The 24,425-nt window shown below is 48.0% G+C and overlaps 1 protein-coding gene across 3 annotated transcripts in view; it reads right to left on the reverse strand.

Moving 5' to 3' along the window:
* Positions 1-11,195: 11,195 nt before the first annotated feature.
* IQANK1 (IQ motif and ankyrin repeat containing 1) overlaps positions 11,196-24,425 on the reverse strand; it is a 572,485-nt gene continuing 559,255 nt past the window's right edge. For all 3 annotated transcript variants that reach the window (XM_086966345.1, XM_086966344.1, XM_086966343.1), the window contains 2 exons: positions 17,177-17,305; positions 11,196-14,178 (listed from right to left, as the gene is read on the reverse strand). In XM_086966345.1, coding sequence (XP_086822471.1) covers positions 14,004-14,178; positions 17,177-17,305 — 304 coding nt within the window. In that variant the 3' untranslated portion in view covers positions 11,196-14,003. The remainder of the gene's footprint in view (positions 14,179-17,176; positions 17,306-24,425) is intronic.

The raw sequence follows: 24,425 nt of genomic DNA on the forward strand, positions 1-24,425 counted from the left end.
TTCGGTAATAGCCCGTGAGGCCCAGGAAGGCTCGTACCTCGGTTTGGGTGATAGGGGGCTGCCAGTTCTGGATGGCGGCAATTTTCAGCTGCAGAGGGGCCACTAGGCCGCTTCCCACCTGGTGTCCGAGGTAGGTCACAGACCCTTGTCCAATTTGACACTTGCTGGCCTTGATCGTGAGGCCAGCTCGCTGAAGGGCTTGCAGTACTGCTCGGAGGTGGTGAAGGTGCTCGGTCCAATGGTGGCTGTACACAGCGATGTCGTCGAGGTAGGCGGCGCTGAACCCTTCGAGCCCCGCCAGGACCTGATTGACGAGCCGTTGGAAAGTCGCTGGGGCATTCTTCATGCCGAAGGGCATGACCGTAAAATGGTAGTGGCCATCGGGGGTGGAGAAGGCAGAACGTTCTTGTGCTCGGGGGGTGAGGCCGATCTGCCAATAACCTGCTGTCAGGTCGAAGATGCTGAGGAAGCGGGCAGCTCCCATTCGGTCGACCAGTTCATCTGCCCGGGGGATGGGGTGTGCGTCTGTTTTGGTGACTTCATTCAGGCCCCGGTAGTCGACGCAGAACCGGAGTTCTGGGGTGGCTCCGGGGGCGGCTGCTTTGGGGACCAGTACGACCGGGCTGGCCCATGGACTGTCTGAGGGCTCGATGACCCCGAGCGTGAGCATTTTGGCCACTTCCGCCTGGATGCAGGCCCGTACCCGATCAGGTACGCGGTAGGCCCGGTGGCGGATAGGAGAGCTGTCGCCGGTGTCCACATCGTGCACACACCAGGAAGTGACACCTGGGGTGAGGGAGCACAGACTGGCGAACTGTGACAGGAGGGCTTGGCACTCTTGGCGTTGTTCTCGGGTGAGGGTCTCCGAGAGTCGGACCCCATCCACGGAGCCGTCCTGCTCCTGGGTCCGCAGGAGGTCAGGGAGAGGCTCGGAGTCGTCTTCAACCCCATTGTCTGTGGCCATCAGTAGGCTGAGTTCTGTTCGTGCAAAGTGGGGTTTCAGTCTGTTGGTGTGGAGAACTCGGAGTGGGTTCCGGGAGGACTCCATATCGATCAGATAGGTGGCAGGGCCCTTGCGCTCGATTACCTTGAAGGGCCCCGTCCATTTGTCTTGGAGAGCGCATGGCTCCGTGGGGGACATTACCCATACCTGTTGTCCCGGTTCGAATTCAATGGATGAGGCGTTCTGGTCATACCATTTTTTCATGTCCTCTTGACTGGCCTCTAGGTTGGCTTTTGCTAGGTCTCTGAACCGCCGGGACTGGTTGCGGAGGGTGAGGAGGTACCGGAAGACATCTGGAGGGTTCTTGGCCGGAGGCATCTCCCAGCCTTCCTTGATCAGGCTGAGCGGCCCCCGCACTGGGTGCCCGTATAGCAGTTCAAATGGGCTGAAGCCTAGGGATTTCTGTGGGACCTCTCGGTAGGCGAAGAGGAGGCACGGTAGCAGCACATCCCACTGGCGACGGAGGGGCTCTTCCAATCCCCCGATCATCCCTTTTAGCGTGCGGTTGAACCGCTCAACAAGTCCGTTCCCTTGGGGGTGATAGGGGGTCGTGAATCGGTAGGTGACCCCACACTGTTGCCAGAGGGACTTCATGTATTTAGAGATAAAGTTCGTGCCTCTGTCGCTGACGACTTCTCGGGGGAACCCTACACGGGAGAAGATCCCCATCAGGGCCCGGCCGACCACTGGGGCTGTCACGGTCCGGAGAGGAACAGCCTCAGGGTAGCGGGTGGCGTGGTCCACTAGCACCAGGATGAAGCGATGGCCTTGTTTTGTACGCGGGTCCAGGGGTCCCACAATGTCTATTCCGACCCTCTCAAATGGGGTCGTGACTACTGGAAAAGGTTGCAAGGGGGCCTTTAGTTTGCGGCCGCTCTTCCCACTGGCTTGGCACGTGGGGCAAGATCGGCAATGCTGGTGCACATCGTTTCTCATTTTGGGCCAGAAGAAGTGGGTCACTAGGCGACTGTAGGTCTTATCTTGTCCCAGGTGCCCTGCCAGGGGGACATCGTGGGCCAGGTTTAGCAGAAAGTCTCTAAAGCGGAGGGGCACTACTAGTACTCGGTTGGCCCCCAGCTCGGCGATTCTTTGCTCGCTGTACAACAGATCACTGTCCCAGTAGACCCAATGAGTTCCGGAGGTATCCCCTGCGCTTTGGGCGAGCGCTTGTTGGCGAAGTCCCTCTAGGGAGGGACAGGTCTTTTGTTCCTGGCGAAATTGTTCTTGGGTGGGCCCCCCCTCTTGGGCCCACTGGTCAAGGTTAGCGAGGTCGGAAGGTTGAGCAGGTTCGAGGGGGGTGTCATGGTCGGAGGTCTCGGCTGGGGTGACCGGAGGTGGTGGCGCCGGCCATTCTGGTTCTTCCGGGTGATGGTTGGCACGGGCGGCCATGGACCGTGGTGGTGACGCACGCCCAGCCCGGGACGCCTAACATCCCCAAGTGTTCTTTTCGCTCCACGGCTGCCCACGGGGAGCTCTCTAGGTCATTTCCGAGGAGGCAGTCCACGGGGGCGTCGTCTCGGACCGTCACCTTCAACATGCCGGCGACCCCTCCCCACTCAAAGGGGACGCAGGCCATCCGACACAGACTTTCCGAGTTGTCGGCTGATCGCACAGGGCAGAGAATGTTCGGTAGATATTGTTCTGGGGTCACCAGGTGACAGCGGACGGCTGTCACACTGGCCCCGGTGTCCCGAAGGGCTTCGGCCCGTTGTCCATTGATGCTCACCCATTGGCTGTACTTCTGGGTGTTAGCGGGTAGGGGGACCCGCGGGACCATGTCTCTTCCCCCTAAGCACGCGAGAGTCATGGCGGCTGGCTCCCACTCCTGATACTCTTGCTCGCCTGTTTCTTGTTCCTCGGAGATCTGTTCTTCCCCTAGTGCCGCGGCGGCCACTTGGCGGGGTTTTGGACTCTGATACTGCGGGCAGCTTGGGTCGTTTGCATAGTGGCCGACTCGTTGGCATCGGTGGCACGTGACATTGGCTCTGTACCCCGGTCGCGCCGGGGTGCTGCCCCGGTTGGCCGGGGGGGTGGTGCTGGTAGCGGGGGCGGCCGGAGTGTTGTCTCTCCCTCGTCCTTGGCCCCCTCCTCCTCCTCTGGGTCGGTAGTGACCATTGTTGTTCCTGCTCTGCTCGTAGGACCCATTCCGGCCCACTCTGGTGATCTCCCACCGGTCAGCTTCGGCTGCGAGCTGCCGGGGATCGGTTAACTTGCTGTCGAGGAGGTGTTGGCGTAGTTCAATGAAGCAATTGTTGGACAGATGCTCCCATACCATCAGATTGAACAGCTGCTCGTAGGTCGTGACGTTGTTTCCTTTGATCCAGCCTTCGAAAGCTCGGCTAAAGTACGTGACATAGTCCACCCAAGTTGTACCCGGGATGCGTGTGCAGTCTCGGAACCTCTGACGGTACATCTCGGGCGTGAGGCCATAGCGGGTGAGGAGGGCCGCTTTCATATGGTCGTAGGAGGTCATCTGGTGGTCTGGGAGCTGTAACAGGGTATCGCGGCTCTCATTGAGGAATCTGCCCCATAGGCCGGCTCCCCAATCGTTTCTATCGATCCGGTGTGCAGTCATAGCGATTTCATAGGCCTTAAACCATTGCTGGATGTCGTCTTCTCGGAAATATTCTCGGACCACATCCTTGGGGATGTGTACCTTTTTCTCCGTGGTCCCTGGGGTGTGTGGTCTCTCGGGCACCCCTAACTCTTTATTCTGTTTGCGCAGGTTGATCTCGGCTAGGTTCCGTTCGTGCTCGTACGCCAGTTTCTTTTCCTCGAGCTCCCTTTGTCTCTGTTTCTCCTCTCTTTCTTCTCGGAGACGTAGGTGCTCTAAGTTGATTTTTTGTTCGGCTAACTTGAGTTCTATGTCCATTTTGAGTCGGGCCATTTCTAGTTCGTGCAGTCGGGTTTTTTCTCTTTCTTGGATCTCGTCTTGCGAGAGACCGGTTCTTTGCTCTTCAGGGGCCGTGTTGGTTTTTTTTGTGGTGCTTTGCTCAGGGGCTTCGGCATCCCCGGTCTCTGCCCAAGATTCTAGGGCATGCTTAAAATCGTCCTTGGTGCTTAGTCCGGTGGTAGCGATACCTAGTTCGATGCAGAACTGCTTTAGTTCACGATGGCTGTACTCCTCTAGTTTTTCCATTTGGAACTTCTCAGTTGATCCGCTTTCTTTAGTTGTCATTGTGGTTCGTTGTGGGGTGAGCTACTCTCTGTACGTTATGCGGTGATTCGGATCGCGCCGCTGGCCACCAATGTTAGACGGACCGGGAGGGTCGGCCGAGATTACGGGGAGAGGTCTCCAGGGAGAGCCGTCTCCAACGACTGTACAGACAAGTAACTTCCCCCCCACAGACGGACGCCACACAAGACTGAAGGTTAACGAGACTTTATATGCAATTCTTAGGTTACGTTGGTATGATACAAGGAGGTCTGGACTCAGGGGTCCCCTCGATTCTAGTCTTTGGTTGAGGAGAGGGGTAGCGGGACAGTCTTTAGTTACAAATGAGTACAAAATAGCTCTCAATCCTCGAGCTCGGCGTTCTAGATGATCGGGCCGTGGAGGAGCCAAGCAGGTCCCGAGATGGACGAAGGAAGGATGACGGTCCGCGGCGGAGCCTGCAGGTCCCGGTGAAAGATGACGGTTACAACGGTCCGCGGCCACGCCAGCAGATCCCGACGACGATGAAGGATGAAGGTTACGACGGCTGTGGCAGCGCCAACAGGCAGGACGATGGTGCACAGGACAGAGCTACGGCAGCGCCAGTAGTCCGTCCAGGATGAGTTCCTCTTTACGTCTCTCGACTCCAAGATACAACTGCCTTCCTGCTCTGGAGCTGCCCCAGTTATAGGGCTGGCGTGCTTTGATGTCCGGACCCTCGCACTTGGGGGTCGGGAGGTCCGGGATGAGGGAGTCCAGACACCCAGCAGGGGGGTGGAGCCAGCGCCCGGGGAGGCGATGGGCGAGCGGCACTTGGCGGGGGAGAGCCATCGGCACCTCTTTCTCCCATTGACTTGCCAAGTAGCCCGCTCACCTCCTGGGTGGAGGGTGGTGCCGGAATGTCTGAGGCCGGACTAGGCCCAGGGTTGAGGTCGATCGGGGGCCAGGCGGCCTCGTGATGAAGTGTCCAAGATGGCGGCCCAGGCTGGGCGCGTGGGCCGGCAGTGGGTCGGGCCCACGAGGTCGATATGTTTGAAGGCAGGGGTCCCTGAGGGGACGGAGGACGTGCAATGGTGGTGTGTGGTACTTGCGTGACCGGGCTCGGGCCTGGTCGAGCCGGGGGAGAGCGGCCCTTCACGTGGCCTGTCCAACACACCACATCCATGTATGCACATCATCTTGCCCTCAATGCAGTTAGTGGATCTTAACCTGGAGCAAGGGCCCTGCGCACTGGCACCATCCCAGTGGTGACCCACCCCAGTACTTCAACCAGCATTTAAAATAGGTAACCCTGCCTTGGTGACACATGACCCTGACTGAGCATCTCCTACTGACCATACAGTATGCACCTCTACATCTTAAGGGCTAACAGTCTGGGGTCTTCACCTAAGCGCAGTAGCAAGAATACATGTTTACGCACACTTTAGAATGACCATACTCATAACATTTGGATATCATTATCGATGCATTGCAATTACAGCCCCTAAAGGCATCACAGATGATCACAGGTTTAAGTAAATACCGTCAGACACCCTAGCAGGAATGTCTAGCCACTTAAATCCACTCTGCTTCTAACTCCACATACTTCACATTAGACACCTGAAATTCAGTCCCTCTATAAAGAATAACATTAGTAAAAGCATTTGAGGTGCAATTTTATCTCTTCACCTCCAGGGGATGCCTTCTGCCAGACATCCACCATCTCAGCACTTTACTTCATAAAGCACTTTTCAATCACCCTCAGCTGAAGAACAAAAGTTCGAGCCCAGGTTTAAAAGGCATGTAGAGGCCTTGAGGGGTTATCCTTTTCAAGTCCCCATGACACTTAGGGTGGGACTTTTCTTCTTTGGGCTGGGGGAGGCTGCGTTGCTCCTGCAGCTCCCCCTGCCCCTCCTTCAACTAATGAGGGTGAACCCCCCTCCTCTGGGGGCCACCAGCCTTCAAAACAGCAGAGCTCCTCATGCCTTGCAAGGCATTCAGGGGCGCTTCACGCCGATTTCCCTGCATAATAAATGAGCGGCTCTCCCACTGTGCTGGGGAGAGCCGCGATTTGTGTCCCACCCCACTTCGGGTGTTTGTGGGAGGGTCCGGTCCCACCCGGACCCCCAGGTGAGTCATTCGACTCGGGGAACCCACCCCCGGCCTATCCGCCGATTTTCGGGGGCCCGGTCCCACCCGGACCCCTGGCAGTTCTCTAGTTCTTCTTGGGGGTCCCGATCCCCTCCGGGACCCCTGCATGCCCACTCGTTGGAGGGCAGCCTGGGGAGCCCACCCCCAGCTGCCCCCGCCGGCTCCCGCACGGCCAGCATCCTTGTGTGCTGCCGCGGGCCGCGGGCCCTGCAGTTGTGGTCTGCCGCGGGCAGACACGGAAGCTTGTGCCTGCCTCGGATGAGGCACTCCCCCCTCCTCCAGCCACACTTCAGGGCCCAGGGATGGGGGCCAACTTTCGGGGGGAAACACGACGGCGACCCCACCCCGACTTCCGCATTCTCGTTGGGGCCTCCTCTTCGCCGGGGGCCAGGGTGGGCTCCTGGCCCCCCGTAGGGGTGAATCTTCACAGGGAGCGCAACTGTGCTCCCCAGCTTCGCTTCGGGGCACTGGACCATTGGGGACATTTTTGTGGGGGGAGGGGCGCGATGGCGCTCCCCCGCTTCCTCGTCCCTCAGCATCTTTTCTTGTGGAGCACATTAGCTCTCCCCAGCCTCTGATTCGGCGGGGTCAGGGTGGATTTCTGGCACCCCACGGGGGACACTTCACGGAGCCCGGGGATGGGGTCCTGGCCCCTTGGGCAAATTTTTGTGGGGAGTGAGAGGGGGGCGCGATGGTGCGCCCCCGTTTCTCAGCATCCTTTCTTGGGGCGCGCAACAGCGCTCCCCAGCCTCAGGTTCGGAGGGGGCCAGGGTGGACTCCTGGCACCCCGCGGGGGACACTTCACGGGGTGCGCGACGGCACACCTCGGCTTTACTTCTTTGCGGGGCAACCCCCGGAACCTGACCCACCCCGGGGGCATCTCTGAGACCGGTGGCCCCACACACTTAGTTGTCGGTCTTCTCAGGGGTCAAAGGTCGCCTACCTTCCGGGGGCCATATCTCAGCCCCTGGGGGTCCGATGTGCCCCATTGTTGCGTCTTCTAGCCCCTGGTGGCGTCCCCCAGCCACTGGGAGCACTGTCCTTTGTCCTCCGGGTCTCTAAGAGGGTGCATTCTGCAGGGAGCGGTCTTCCCTGGCTCCCTGCGCCTCTCTTCTCCCTGCGCAGAGGCCTCTTCTTCTGCGCACCGATCCTGGGCTCTTCCTCTGACGCTGTTAGGGGCCTGGAGGCAGTCAGGGGTGTCCTCCTTCCAACTGCCCATTGCGCCAGGCTGCAGCACCTTTCGCCTCCGTAGACCACACCCCAGAGAGAGCTTCTCTTCCTGTGCAAGTACTTTTTAAAAATTGAGTAGGGGGCTGGCAGGAAGTCTCTGTGTGTCCTATCAAACAGAGACACATCACTTCCCTGCTCCCTCCTTCTTGTCCAGCCTCTGGGTTTGTTCAAAATGGCGTCGTCCAGTGTCTCTGGCCACATGGCCTCTGAAACTCAACTCCTTCCCCCCTCACTGCCTTCACGTGGTTCAGCTTGGTGCCTGGCACCCAGCGACAGCAGTTGATGGATTGGCTGTAGCTCCACCTATCTTTTCTCCTTGGAGGGAAGATCTTTGCTCTGGGAAGAAAGGTCATTAATCTAACCTGCCAGGGCCAGACCCCAGCCAGGGACTCAGAGAAATATGACTTTTCTGGACGACCCAAAAGCAGTACAAATATGACTTTGGACTCTGCAGAATACTCATTTTCACATCCGCTACACTGACCTTTAGTGCGTGTCTGGAATATGTAGGCCTTGTGGAAGTCATTTTAGCCATGGGCCCCACATCCCCATAGGGGAACAATGAAGTGAAAACACAGTAAAACACACTGACTTTCCCTGGCATGTTCCTTCCCAGGGTATAAAGCCTATTCCATGTCACCACCCAATTCTGCATAAGTCCTGCCACACAATTCACTCTGTAGCTGCTCCTGGACTGCGCACACCAGGAATCTCCCCTGCGCAGCCCCTACACGCGTGCACACGCATGTACACCTGTGTCTGCATGTAACCAGCATGGTGTCCCATACTCCAGCTGCTGCGCAGCGGCCTAGTCAAGCCAGCGGTACACCAGTAAAATCTCCATGCAGTCTCCTTCATTATGAGTTCACTGTGGGTGAGTCCCAGATTATGAGGCTCCCCCACAGTAAAAGCTCAACAATTAGGTGCTCAAAAAGCGAAAAATCCGGGTGGCCCATAGTGTCAGACCACCTTCTAACAACACTGTTTCTGTTATTTTTAATGGCGCGAAGATGTGTAACCACTGTTTTTTTTATAAGGTATTGAAAACACTGAAAACCCCCACCAGAATTTACCAAAGATAGAAACTGAAAACAGGAAAGCTTAAGTATGGTTACATTAGAGATATGACCAGATGTCAAAGTGTGTTTATTGCCTGCTGGTGATGTTTTTTCAGACGGAAGGAGCGGCCTGCTTGATGTTTGCATCAAGGGGGCACATTGGGTTACAAGTCACACTCCTGATACCGTGTCATGGTCAGGGACGTACTTCAGCGGGTGTTTGGGGTGGAACACCCCCCTAATATTGTGTCAGTGTCTGGTAACTGTGTCCTCGGGTAGCCTCGTGATAAGCAGGTTGGGTTTTATTGTTAGTGCAAAGTTGCAGACTTTCCCACCCACGTGCCACTGCATCTGCTCTGGATGCATCCATCCCCTTTACCAAGATCATGTCATCTGATGTATGATTCTCAGCAGGTCTTTAAACAGGTCCCCACTGGCCCTGTAATCATGTCCTTAATTTTACAAGCAACATAAACTGTAAAAACCCTTATGGCAAGCCATGTCATGGACGCTTTCCTGTTTATAACTCGCATATTTTACTTCTTGCATTCCCTAGGACTATATTTTTACCTGATGTTTCTGTAGCTTTTTTACATCTTTTTTTTTTCTTGCGACATAGTACTCTTGTATAACACGTAATGTGTAGCAAGTCTAGGTGAGCTCAGGTGGTGGGTAGGTGTTTATGATGGGCAGTGCTTAGTTTGCAAAAAAAAATAAGTGCCAGAGCGCTTGTCAGGAGGTCACTGCAGCTTGCACCACACATTGCCCCAGCCATACTGACAATGATGGTAACAACACAACTACTAACAATCCCACTCCTACAAGTGTCACAATTCAGATTTTTCCTGGTCCCCAAAGCTATAAGAATGGCTTGGGCGGCATGTAATAGTAATTTTTAATGTATATGGAATTTAATAAAACAGCGGGCCATAGGCAGTGGAGGCCTGTAAGTTTGGCAGGGAGAGGGGCAGGCGGGGCAACACATTTACGAATACACACATACACGCCCATGCATTCACAAACGCAAGCACACACACCCCATTCACAACAAAACTATACATAAATGCATGCATGCACTAAACATTCAAAAACATAAAATGTACCTGCCCTGCAGCTCCCACAGAAGAAAGCCTCAGAGGTCCCAGGAGGGTTGAGAGTGCTGCCTTCTCTTATTGGCTGAGAAGGCAGCAGTCACTCACTTGTCACAGAATGGGATGGGGTCAGTGAGACTGCTGACCCCCCCTCCCCCCCACTCTGTGACATGGTGTCACTGATTGACCGTCGTCGACAAACAGTACCATAACTATCACAAATGTGTATGTTTTATAATTCGATAGTATTGGTACTCCTATCAATTGTGACGAAAATAGAAAAATGTCTGAGCTGTATACTCACTTTTAAGGTTTTCCTTTTATTCCTTTTTCATTTTTGTTTCTTTTGTGTTATTTAATTGAATAAAGATCTGCATTGTTTCATTTTTAAATTATGTTAACATAGAACCCGTTTGTCTTCTATGTCTAATACTAAGTTCTGAAAATATATGAAGGGACCACTTGTTCCTTTACAAATACTGATTGACACTCTAGTTTTCAGCCCTGGAGGGCCCAAGGCAAAGTGCCCAGGTGTGAGGCAATCAGTGGCGCTAGTCATGAGGGGGGAGAGCCTCAGGCACTTTTGCCTGGCTGAGGAGTACATGCCCTTAGGGCTTTGTAATTCTCAGCCTGACAAAGTACATTTCAGGCAGCCAGGACCCAGCACATTTAGCGCCTGTCTTGCTCTTTGCTGCCTGACCTGAACAAAAGGAGTGTCTGTCAGACTGACCTTTGCTCAACATGAAAAACAATTCTTCTCTGAGAAAAGGTGAGGGGCACTGACCCCTTCACCAGTATTGACAGGCCACAGCTGGTCATGGGGATGTTTAGCCAAAATGCACATCCAAACTTTGGCTTCTCTGCAGAGCACTGGTCACCTATGTGCCCAGGTATGTAGCTTCGGGGTGAAGAGGTGTTTGGGGGTGGGACCACCCCTTAAAAATTGCTGCAGACTAGTTAGAGGTGGGCGAGCCAACAGATGAACAGGGAGTATCGAGCCAGAACAAAACCAAGGGTCGGGCTGCACTCTAAAAGCCCATGCACAAACGACTGTGGCTTGTTCAGGTAAAAATACTACACAGGGTCTATGTCACCGGCCCCCGCCTTGTACAGGTGGGGTTATTGGATGTTGGATTGTGTAGACGGAAGTGTGGTCTTGTGGGTACATTCCTTCATATCATCTGGGAGTGTCGATACATAGCCGAGTACTGGGGTAAGATTCATAACACTATGCACGAGGTCTTGGGGGTCTCCGGAGGCGCGGAGATGTCTTCTTAATATATGGGAACCTACTGATCTTAACTCTGCACAGACACAGTGGACCACACTGGACTTCATGATAGCGAAAAGGAATATTGCCCAGCAGTGGGTTTAATAAAAAGAACTATAAAAAAAAAGCCCATGCTCAAGACGAGACATGAAAATATTTGGCATGCAAGTCAAGCAACAAACATCATGCAAAAATATTATGAATGCACTTTCAGAAAAAGTCTATTTCATTAACATACAGATAAGTTTCACCTTAGTGATTCAGAGTACATCACTGCATTGAGAGACATTTATTAAAAGTACGTTTTAAAACAAACATAGCATTATTCATGCTTTCTTTTGCCCGGACAATACCACTACTGAAATAGGAGGCAAGTTAGCTGTCATGTGTACCCCATATGTAGCATAGACTGTTAAACATAAGAGGTTTTTTTGAACAGCACACTTCTTGAACTCATTCATTTGAAGATATTCTCACATTTGTGATAATGATGAAAAAAGAGGTTTGGTGACATACAATATTTGCCTAGGATCACAAAATTTGCTCAAGCACGGAATCCCGGATCAACCTCAGATTTTCACATTGTGCGATTCAGATACTAGATGGATATACCTTTCTTTCACTGATTTTACATCAATGGTGCTACACTGTGGTTAACTCTTGGTGCATGAGGTTAGCAAGTTGGAGCCGGCAAATGCCACATGAAAGCTGAGCTTGTTTTGGGCTCAAGGGTCCAAGAAGACCTTAAGATGAACCATCCACCTGCCTTGAGATTTCAGTAGCTTGCCGGCGTCTATGACTGGGCTTGGGGTCTTCATAGTGTTCTGCGAAGATGTGTGTGAAGCGGGAAACATCCTAAACAACGAAGTGCGAACTACGACTTACCTGAACAACGATGTGTTAACAACGAAGAATCTCATTCAACGAAGTCCAGAACCACAAAGGCCTTTACCACGACTTTTGGGATCAAGGTGGAATCACATTATACAGAGTCCATGACAGAATTACGTCTTGTTTGTTTCCAGGAAGTATGTGTGCACGTCACTTTTCTGCGCCTCCATATCCCTCATCTTCACTCTGATTAGGCAGTTTTGGAGTGTCACGTCACTCATCTCCGCCCCCTCACCCTTCCGAACTGCACAGTAGTGAAAGTGCTAATGCCTCACATCAATCTGTGGCACATCAATCATGTTCGGCCTTTATACATATTGAAAAGCATTTTTTAAATCCTGCTGGGGGGCAACGTGAACTGCAAAGGTCAGCCATTACGTCTAGTTTGCACCCTGGCTGGCGGACTACAAAGAGTGTTGGGAAGTAGTCCGCTTTCATCCTGCTTGGTTGTACGATGTGGGAATTCTATGGAATTAACAGGTAGGTCATTCATTTGTATCAATGGATCTGCATACTTTAAAAAGCAATTCTGGTGTTTTGTTTTCTAATATTCGTGGTATTACATTTGTATTTAATTTGATTTAAACATTTTTACATCAAGACACAGGTTGCAGGTATGAAATGGGTAATGGTTTTGGAAGTAATTTAATTCTTGTTTGTCATGTATTTAAAAGTATTACTTTAATCTGGAAAATACGTTTTTTAAAGTAATCAAACCGAATTACAAAATATTAATCTATTATTACTTTTTTTTTTTTTAAACAAGCGCATGGTTTATTCATTAAAGCCTACGAGTCTAATGTCCTTGATTGTGCTTGTGCAGAGGGGCACATCTTGAAGTGTTTGTGTTCGTTACTTGTTAGGTGATTAAGAAGACAAGACTTTCATCTCACTCTTCTTGATTGTGCACGCTGATGGGTTTAAACATGTTTACTTAAAAGAACATACTGGCGTCAATTAGTAATGGGCAATTTAAAATATATTCGTAGTTTAGGAAGTCGTGGTTAAAAAAGTAGTGGTTAAACATTGTTCGTTGTTTAACTTTCGTGGCTTAGGAAGTCGTGGTTTAGGCAGTAGTTGTTTAGTCATACATCCGTGTGAAGCGCAGGCAGGGTCTACCTGTCTGGGCCCTTGCCCAAAATTGACTTCACATCAGTGCCCGCTGTAGAGTTTTGAGTGAATCGGTTCCTGCTAGATCTCAAACGCGGCAGTAATTAAACATTTTGGGATTTGTCCCTATTGGGTCCTAAATTCATGTCATTTACGAGCAAAAACAATGCTCAAATTCCCAATAATGACTGTAGAAAACCGTGAGGTAATTCATAAGTGGGATGAAGTCTGGTTGCATAACATTTTAACTTCAACTTGCATTCTCGAAGAGTATTATTTTTCCATATGTTGTGTTATCATTCAACAAATGACTTTTGTTTGAACCGAGTTTCTTATAGGTTTGTGAGCGAGATTTGTTTGTGTGTGTGTGTTAATGATGGGACATGATTGAGAGCTCTGGAGTGAAGTCTTAAGGCAGTGTACATTTCTCACAGTACCTGTTAGTGTATCATAAAGGTGTTCATATGTCATACACATGCAATATGGGCTACGGAAAGGCCTGTGCTCGAAGCCCATCTTAAACCATGGTCTGCTAATGGTTGGTTTGGGCTTAATGCTAGCCTGCTCTCCTGGGAGTCCCTGCCCTACAATGCACTGAAGAGGAACAAGAGTACAGCGGACAACACAAGACTATCTCACAGACGCCCTACACTCGATTGCGTTACTTTTCCACCAAATAACTGAAAACTAACACCCCTAACCCTGTGATTTACCACCATCCAATGGCATCAGCTCACACTATCTTTTTAGTTGGGTACACCTTGTTGTTTGTTGGGAAATCACAGCCTTACAACCCTTAAAATTATTGACTAAGCTACGCCTCTGTTCCGCAGCATCATCAGCGTGTGGAATCAAAGTAAATAGTTCAGTCCAATTTAAGGTCCCAAACCTTCATTAGTGCATCTTCACAATCGGAATGATTAAATGGCCAACTCTAGTTTCTAAATATTTGGCTCAATTAAGGGGAGAAAAGAGATAGAAAAAAACACATTAGAATTACTCTACTTTAATGAATAATTTGAAATGTTGTTGTTCAGCATCTTCCTTAGTTAATCATGAATCTACTTTATAATCCTGACTTGGAAACAACCACTTCAATTGGGAGAAACAGGCTGAGCAAAGCCTCGGATGGCTGATGAAGTTTTGTGATGATGAACAGCTTAAAGTTTTCTGTGCGGCCTGCCTGGAAGCGAGTGCGGGAGTACTCTAGGCCATCTTTTGGTCTTGCCAGAGAGAGGTACCTGTTGATGAAAAGATAGGATTTAATATACATCCAAAACATCAGTACATTGTGAACCTCCTCTGTGGCTAGACCTCTTAAGCTCTGCTACAGGTCTACCCCTAAAGTCAAATGCGCTTGCTTGGCATTACAAATTATGCTTTTAGAAAGTACTCAGCAAAAAAGGATAAACGTAACTTTTATAGTGTCTTTATAGTGTCCCTGTTACTCTGTTTGTATGTGCTTTCTCATTGTTAACAAGGACATAGCATAGTCTACGAATAGGGGCAGGAAATGCTCCTGTTTCTGTAAATGTTGAATTTGTGCACATGGGTTGAGGCACTTGGTTGGGAATCATATACAGCTAGGTTCTCCATATATGGAAACGCCCAAGCCAGTACCATTATGTAAAACTGGGACAAAAAAGTTGGAGGCTCAGTGTTAGTAAAGCAGGAAACAGTAGGTAACCGCTATCAATAACAATAGTTTTTCAGTCATAACTTCCTGAGGGTCATAGTCTTAGACTCGCTTTGCCTCCAGACTGCTCCCTAAAACCAGAACTAAAAACTGTATCTACCTCTCACATTCTGAATAAATACACAAAACGTCAGCCTTACTTTAAAAAAAAAACACAAGAAATTAAAAATTTCACATCTCTTAAAATTCCTTTCCTACAGTTAGTAGGGCTATCTTCAGGATCGGAAGATCAGCCGTATTACCAGTTTATTTTGCTCAACCAAGCAGGATCTTGGACTTTGTATATTTTCATGAGTTTTGTTAGCCTAAGTCAGCATTTTTTGGCTCTCTTGGAGTTTTTCCATTGTCCAGTTCGGCTGGGCCTTTAACGTCGCCCGATAGCCCAGTATCTGCTCTATCGGATTATGCCTAATTTCTGGAAAGGACACGCTTGAGGAGATATTAAAATGTAATTCCGGCTCCCCAGATGATCTCTGTCCCCCTGAATTTATTTCTGAAACTGGCTGCCCTCAGTGTAAATCCTATTCTCAACAGAATCTGGAACGCCTCCTTGAAATCTAGCATTTTTCCTGCTTTATGGAAACAGGCATTCCTATTGCCGCTGTTAAAGAAGCTCATTGCGGACCCTGGGGTGCTCAGCAATTTCACCCATGTCATTGCCACCTGCACCCGCGAAGATCTTAGAAAAGCTGGTTTATCGCCAACTGTCTTACTTTGTAGAAACTTGACTTGCTTCATGACACTTAATCTGGCTTCCATGCAGGCTATAGCACGGAGACTGCTCTATTAGAAGTGTCTGAGACTGTTAGGGAGGTTCTGAAGGGCGGGGCCTCCGCCATGGTAGTGATGTTAGATCTATCAGCAGCATTCAACATGGTAGCACATTCTACCTTGTTGAATAGATTAAGCTATTCTGGCTTTCGGGGTACTGTGCTATCATGGCTACATTTCTTATTGAGAACCGGAGAGTAAAGGTTGTTTCGTATGCAGATGACACACAACTTGTTTCCACCCCCATACAGCAGGGGGCAGAGTAAGAAGATGATTAGGAGGAGAATTGGAATGATGAAAATGGCAAAGATGCAGACCACTGGTAGCATTTCAATGTTTCTTAACAGTAAAATGCAAAGTTTTGTTTGTTATGCTCACTGCAATCTTAGTTTTGGTTTGATATGTGGCTACTTCTTAAAAACTCTGTGTCTTTTATCCATTCATATTATATAAAGTGACTCGGAATATCTTAACATGATGCATGTTTTTTCTTCAAAAGTAGCTTATTACAAATCCCTTCCTCTTAGATGACTACCGATTAGCCTCTAAATACCTGAAGAATCCAAGTCGATGAGACAGAATTGTCCCATAAAGACAATTTGGATACAAAAGGACTCTGGTTCCCAAACCAGTCATTGCAGACACTGATTCTGCAGTAGTTGGCACTTAGCTATCGAGACATGGCGATTAGATATAGACGCAGTATTTAATCATGGAGTATTGACTGGTCATCAACATGGCCTTGGAAGAAGAGGGAAATTATAAGAAAAACTATTTCCAAGAAGCCTATTCTAGAACACAGAATAGTCTGAGAAATGAGATGAATGTAATAGAATTTCCTCAACCAAAAACACCTTCCTGCTCCTTGTCCTAGGAGACCCTACAGATGCATCTGCCTGGGTGTTATACATTTGAATCTGCCAAACTTTAGGGGCATTAAATTACACGCTCTGCAGCCATGCATATGGAATAAATACATACACAGTTTAAGATTGGTAGCCATCCGTTTGTTTTCCCCTGCACTCAAAACCACCCCACCAAGTGATATTAGGGAAAAAAATAGACGCTTTCCTTCAGGGGCCCTTAGATAAAAAAAGGAAGGAGATAGTTGAATAAAAGGAAAAAAGAAGATTTTCTGGGTCAAAGAAAAAAAAAGTCGTAAAGAGATCTCCTGGGATTGCTGAAAACCGACACTTTAAAACAAAGCTGAGGGGTAAGGCCTTTAATACTTTCTGTGCTGTCATTAGCGTGTTTGAAACCTTGTTTTCTGAGACACAAGGAGACTACATTTTCTCTGCAAAGTGTTGAATGATTTTCACCCATGCTTGGAGAGTAGTTCAGTGCAGCACATTAATCTATGAAGTGGCTAATTCTAGTGATCTGGTAGACTAAGTGCTTTTAAATATTACACTGCATAAACTTTAAAAAAAAGAGTCCATCGCTTGCATAATAAAGGTACTTAGATAATCGTTTTCTGTTAACTTAGGAGAAAAGAAATTTAGAATGTTATCCTAAAAAAATTGAGACGAGGGAGAGGTTTAGTCCTTCAGGGCATAAAGTGTGTGTATTATTATATCCCACAGAGAACCCACTACCCAGCAGCGATCGAAACAAGAGACCAGGAACACTAATGATGAGGCCATCACTGTGGAAATCTTACAGGCGATGCGTTCCTCAAAGATCTGAAAGTATATCACCTGCACATTTCAATGTTTAGCAAATTGATAGTTTAGGAACACAGATAAATGTATGCAGGAAGCTGACACTCTTACCGTTCATTCTGCAGTATTTTCTTGCTAAAAAGTTCCTCGGAGAGACCCTCCTGTATGTAATCGAGCTGCCTTTTCACTGCATTAAACATGTCGACCTCCATCATGTCAAAAACCAATGGCTTGCCATACCTGCAGAAGACATGTCATATTTAAAGAGATGCCGAAACATGTTTGCATTTCTAGTCACTTCCAGAAACATGTTTTCCTGAGTTTCCTTGCTTTTCAATGTTATGCCTAGTGTGGCTTTCACACTGCTACACATTACTTGTTTGACTCTTTCAATTCTAGGGGCATAGTTTACTTCTAGGTGGTAATGGACAATGTTCTGATGTCAGGAGGAAGTGCTGAACCCAAAGAGAAAACACTGGTTGCATTTCATACATCTACTATTCTATGGTAGAGGAAATTAAGCTGGTGGATTATTTTTTACATCTATCAGTTACTTCAGCAATTTGAGAACTTTTATTACCACCCAGATGTAAAACAGACCCTCCTCACTCTGCCTCTTTCTCTCTGTCCTATGTTGTTTCTTTTTTATGTGCACTTCATGGGCCCATATCTGCTCGAACTTCTTCCTCGAAGTGCTGTGTTAATTTACTCACTCCTCCGTCCCTTTGCCCTGGTGCCTGCCATTGAATTACTGACCATCCTTTAAACTTTGACTTTATGTGCTTTCTGCTCTAATCCGACCCTGGTGCTTGGTGCTCTCTGTTCTGCCAACCTTTCTGTTTCACTTACTTATGTATTTGCTCCCGGTCTAAAAGGTACCTCATACACAGAGTGATGTGAAATGTGAAACATCCCTACAGCCATGGCCTACCACGTCTAACAGTCACGAAAAAATAAGCAACTGGGGGCATATTATCATGGCGGGCGATATAAAATTATCGCAGCTTTAGCGGTTGTTTTCGGCCGCAAAGCGGCGATAATTTAATTGCCCTATTAGCAAGCTGTTGCTAACAGCAGTTAGCGACAGTTTGTAGGCAATAGCGAGTGGTTTGGGGCCCGCTTGGCATGTCAGTGATATTTATCGCTAATGACATGCAAAGTGGGCGTACCCAACCTGTTAGCGACTGAAAGCAGTCGCTAACATCGCTATCGCCTATTATCAACGCAGGCGTAGCGATTAATAAATTTGCGCTTAGCGCGAATATTGCTGAAAACGAACGCCAGCTCAGACCAGTTCCTAGCCATTATATCCAATGGGAGGTGGATATTCTGGCTAAGTCCCCATTGGCGATAATGTGTGAATATCGCTGGATTACCAGCGATATTCACGCTTTTCGCCGCCAACGCCGGAAATTTTATCGCATTTCAGAAAAACGTTGCTAATAGCACGTTATCTCTGCGATAAAATCCGGCGATGCATGGCGATAGAAAAATTGTCGCTAAGCTTAGTTAGCGATAAACATCGCTACTTGTTGATAATATGCCCCTGGGTTCGCTCAATTGTGGCATCTGGAAAATGGGTTATGCTTCATGAAATAAAGTTCTAAATATTATCAATCACTTTAAGATATGAAGGGGACTGTAATCTCACCGCATTGTACTGTGCTTAATTTTCTTACCCCAGACACATTCTGACGTCAAAACGGATCTTTCATATGAATATCTTGCACGTAGTCACTTGAAAAAATAATGACAGATAGGCCTACACTCAGCGTGAAGGAAAGGGATGCACATGACCCCAGACACTGTTTGTGTGCCACCAGCAGTTTGTAAAACTAAGGGCCATATTATCAAGCAAGGTCGATACATTATCGCCGCTTTTATCGGCAGGAAACTGCCGCTATAGCAGCGATAATGGGCTTGATAATATGCCCTTGTAAATTCCCATAGAAGCCAAGGTTATGGTGTTAACCTGGGCTTCTATGGGAATTCACAAGGGCATATTATCAAGCCCATTATCGCCGCTTTAGCGGCAGATTCCTGCCGATAAAAGCGGCGATAATGTATCACCCTTGCTTGATAATATGGACCCTAGTGTCGCTAGACAATGTTCAGATAGACGGCATGGGCGGGTGTTCTAGCCTCACTTGGGGAGCCCGGGCAGGTGTGTTGAGAACAAGCCCTGGCAAAGCCAATAGGTCTCGCCTATTCGAGAGCTGTTGGGTTTGGCAATGTGTCTTAGCATTGTTGAGTAAAGCTAGATTCCCTTTAGGTAGCTTATTGTAATCTAACCAACAACCGGTCAAAATACCACACATAGATCAGGTATTGCCCTCATTCAACTTACTAATCCACCATACAAAAGATTGAACCATAAAAACAAGAAATAACAATAAACACTAAGTTAAAAAAGTTATACATTCATTTATTCATCTTAAAAAAGATTTTAGTTCTCAATAGAAAACACAATCCATGTACATTACATCACATTAATACTAAAGCAAAATTGGTTAAAAAGTTGTTCAATAACACATCATAAAAAAGAGAGTAAAAAACATAGACAGGTACAATATGTCTTCAAATGTTACACATCCGTCATATAACAATATCTGGAGCAAGGAATTCAGTAGTTTTATGGTTGATACTCTAAACCATGCCATTTGTTGACAAATTGTGAATTGGTATTAAGGCGTCGACGCGTTTCGATGGGTGAAATTATATTTCCATCTTATTCAAGACAACATTATATACTCTCTGTGTTTGTTAAAAAGGTTTGTAGGGTCACCTTTTAATCAGAGGGCAAAGGCACATTCCATATTCTGATTTATCATAAAAGTCAAATGTCTGGTTATAATTATTTTGCAAATCCAGAACACTCAGGTTAAGATTTCTTTAGTCCCGTCACAGAAGAATACCGCAATATGATCTCCCCTTAAGAGGAAACACTGCTAGTTTAAACTAGACATTTATCACACTTTCTCCAAGCTGGCTTCAATTGCCCTCTTAGATAAATTGGAGGTCGTAAGTTTTATTGTCCCTGTAGTAATTAGGGTTGAACTTCTATGGATTGCTGAGCGCTCCCGCGTGGGTCATCTCCAGGATAAATACCAGCGTCTCCAGCGTCTTAGCATTGTTGTACACCAGTGTGGCTGTTGTACAGCATGGCTAAAGGTTAGTGGTGTGTAGTGGAGTAGAGTCGGGTTAATTGGGAATGAGTGGGGTAGAGTTGAGTGGGGTAGCTTAGTGTAGATTATAGTGAAATGGGGTAGATTGGCGTAGTGTGGAGTGGAGTTGATTGGAGTAGATTGAAGGGGAGTGGGGTAGATTGGAGTGGAGTGGAATGGTGTGAACTGAGTGGAGTGGAGTGGGGTGTATTGGAGTGGAGTCGAGTGGAGTCGAGTAGAATGGAGTGGGATAGATTGGGCTGGGGTGGATTGGAGTAGGTTGGATGGGCGGCTTGAGGTAGATTGTGGTGCAGTAGACTGGGGTGGAGTGAGGCAGATTGGGATATATTGAAGGGGAGAGGAGTGGGGTCTTGGGGTTAAGTAGATTTGGGTGGGGAAGAGTGGGATACATTGGGTGGACTGGAATGAGGTACATTGGAGTGGAGTAGAGTAGAGTAGATTGGGGTAGAATTTTGTGGAGAGGGATCGATTGTGGGGTAGACTGAGGTGGAGTGTTGTAGGTTGGAGTAGGTTAGATTGGGATAAGTTAAAGTAGTAGGGTACTTTGGGTTTAGAGTGGAGTGTGGTAGATTGGAGTGGAATAGATTAGGGTGGATTGGAGGGGAGTAGACTCCGGTTGATTCGATTGGAGTGGGGTAGATTGGGGTGGAGGAGGTTGAGTAGAGTGTAGTGTAGCTGTGACCTTAAGGCAACATCTCTTGAACCTACGTACATGTGTGTTTAGGGAGCCCAAAAGCGCTTTAGGTGGATTACATATGAGAATGAGGAATTAGTCACAGGTTTTAAGGAGTGTTAGAAATGGGGGTCTCTAGTTGGCAGGTGTTTGCATTCTTTCCGAGTAGGAACCCTTATTCTAGTCAGGGTAAGGGAGTTGCACACCAAAGATAAACCCTGCTCACACCCTTGATAGCTTGGCACGAGCAGTCAGGCTTATGTAAAGTATTTGTCCAAAACGCCCAGTAACACAGTGAAAACACTACAAATGGACAACACACCAGTTTAGAAAAATAACCAATCTTTATCTGAATAAAACAAGAACAAAACAATAAAAGTACAACATACACAAGTACAGATATGAATTTTACAAGAATAGACAAAAAATACAGTTCCTTGAAGTTTATAACACCAACTGAGACTATCACGGCGTTGTGAGCAACACAAATCCAAAGGTTCAGTGGTGCGGCAATGGGAAGACCCGCAAAACAATACCTTTGGAAATGAAGAGGGCTTGGGGACCTTGCAATGAAATCTGGACATGAGGTATCGGTGGCCATCGGTTCCGAAAGTCGGCCAGAAGTTGTTGAGGCCTTGGTGTCACACTCGGTGCAGGCAGATCTCTGTGATGGAGAGTTAACAAGCACTGACGGGGCGGCGCTGCGATGTGGCCCTGGATGATGCGTTGCGCTCTTCACAAGCAGGGACCACAGCTTCAGTGCAGGCAGTGGTGCAGCATCAGTGCGGAAAAACTGTAGTCTTGGATGTGGGACTGAAGAAGGCGTTGGGCTTTTCATGAGCGGTGCCCCCAGCTAGGGTGCAGGCAGCGGAAGTCTGAGTCGATGGCGCTGTCGTCGGTACACCAGGGGCTGCGATGTTGTCGAATCGGTGTGTCACACTCTTCACGAGCAGTGCTCTCGGCTACGGTGCAGGCAGCGTGAAGTGCCATTGTTGAGGTTGCTGCTGCAATGACATTACTGTTGATGCATCCTGCTTTGCAGGAGGGGTGACCACGGCTTTGGTGCAGGCAGCGGCGTCTATGGCAGTGTTGAGGTTGCTTTTCTTAGAGTTACACCACAACCACTCAATTCCAAAGGCCCAGGACTGGTTTTTGCACCACCTGGCAACACAGGACTCACAGAAGAAGAATCCCAGTGCTGGCAACAAGGTGTGGATGAAGTATTTGATCTCCCTGACATTTCCAACAGGAGGCAAGCACACACACACCCTTGGAGAACCTTGGCAAGCAGGATGAAGAAAGCAAAGTCTAGTCCTTTCCTGATCCAAGACAGAAGTAGCAAGCAGCATGCCAGCACAACCCAGCAACAAGCAGAGTGGCAGCTCCCCTCCTTCAGCTTATCCAGCTCTTCTTTTTGGAAGAATCTCCTCTTAGTCCAGAGGTGTTCTGATGTTATGGTGTCACAGTTCCAATAGTTATACCAGGTTCTGCCTTTGAAGTAGGCAAACGTCGAAGGAAAGTCTTTGAAGTGCACAAGGTCTTGCTTTTCCCTGGCCTGGTCCGCATAAGAAATTAAGAGGTTGAACATTGTGCAGTGCCTCAGAAAGGAATGTGCGTTGTTGTATAACTAGGAACCGCCAAATTCAACAAAACTATGCTGTGAACTGGTGCTCTGCAGCAGTTTTAAGATCTCCTTAGAGTTTCTCATTGCTCAAATGGGTATAATTTCTGATATTCATAAGTTTCCCTTGTCGTCATTGCTTGATTTTGCACATGAGAAATTGTTACTCATAGTTGTTGAATGTCACTCATAATTACACTAACATTATGAAAATGTCACACATAAGTTATCTGAAACCTTGGCAGCTATGTTGAATGGAAGATAGTGAAGAGTAATAGTCATGTTATACCTATATGTGCATTAATAGTAATTTCACACTTATATGTGCCATGATGTCGGCAGTGATAGTGATTTCACACGTATATCTGCAGTGATGGTGATCTCACACCAATAGCTACAGTGATTTTATATCTATATCAGCAAACCCATATAAAAATAAAATAGTAATTATGTGTATATAAATATTAAGTGCTTCGTGCACAATAAAAGGTTACTAAGTACAACTGAAGAATAAAACATGTTTGCCAAACTCGTACGTTGCAAATTTGGACCTTTAACAACATCCCATATCTATTTCTACAGTTTGTGTCATTTATGTTATGCAGGGTAAACAGAAAAAACGCTATATGAATCTGCCGCCTACTAAAGACGCATGCACCTCTTCTTTTACAAATTAAACAGTGGGAAAGCGGCTGTAGCTAAAACACTATTCAAATTCAGATTATATGCTCTGTGTTAAACAAAGTAACAAAATAAATAAACAGTATAAAGAAATGTTGTTATTAAAACACCCACAATTCCTTTGTTACAAATTACCCACTAAAAGAACGGCTTTAGCTATATGTTTCCAGCTCCACACTAACAAAATTTGTAGCGTTAGATAAAAGCAGAATACATTTGTAAAATTACGCTCAAAACTTAGCTTTTAAAAAATTGCTTCCACAGGGCGTTTGTAACTGTGTTAATATAATGCAAACATAAACGTATGTTTGGGGGAAAAAAAGTAGACAGAAAGTCTGCTATAGTGTGATGTTTCGGTGTAAAATCCTACACTTCTGAAAGGAAACCAGGACAGGCTAATTGAGGGCAAAAAAGCAGAGAGAGACAGATTGTAATCTATTCATCTGCAGCATCTGTGGGATGCAAATCAACCACAGCAGGAGGCTAAAGTTGTGCTCGCACGTAAACAGCTTAAATTAAAAAAAAAACATGTTAAATGTTGTATACTTGTAAAGCGCACAGCTGCCCCAGCAAAGGGGCGTCCCGGCGCTGTATACTGCTGGGGAACCCATCCTGGCTTTCCCTGTGAGATGGTCCCTCCCGGGCATCTCCAAGGTGAAGACAAGCATCCCCGGCGCTGATGGGGCCGTTAGTAGAGATTAAGCAAGCTATTGCCCAGAGTTGCTGAGTGGGACCCATGGTTGGAGTAGGCACCGAGGCGAGAATTATCGAGTCCGCTGACCATGGCCTAAGACCCTGCGGCGTTGGGAATCGAACCCTGGTCCCGGGTAAGCCTGGGCGGGCAGCTACGCTCCGTGCACGGAGTGTGCGTAGTGCCGGCTTCTACGCATTTTGCGTAGCAGGCGTAGAATTCGGCACTACGCACGTTCCGCAGACGGTGCGTAGCTGGCCGCCACCCGCAATACTTTAATTTAAATGTTAGAAAGAATTAAAAGGCACTTACCTTGCCCGCCGCGTCCCTGGGGCTCCCTCTCTTCATCGCTGCCGTCTCACGAGAAATGCGCATGCGCGGCCGCCCGCGTATGCGCATTAGTACCCAAGAGGTGAGGTGGTTCGTAGTGGAGCCACAATGCCAGATCAGTCATATAGCCATCGGTAAAATTGCAAAGCTTCCATTGGCACCTAAGTGTGCAGCTGCAG

Source organism: Lissotriton vulgaris, chromosome 4_1 (assembly GCF_964263255.1).
Source record: "Lissotriton vulgaris chromosome 4_1, aLisVul1.2, whole genome shotgun sequence".
Taxonomy (NCBI): domain Eukaryota; kingdom Metazoa; phylum Chordata; class Amphibia; order Caudata; family Salamandridae; genus Lissotriton; species Lissotriton vulgaris.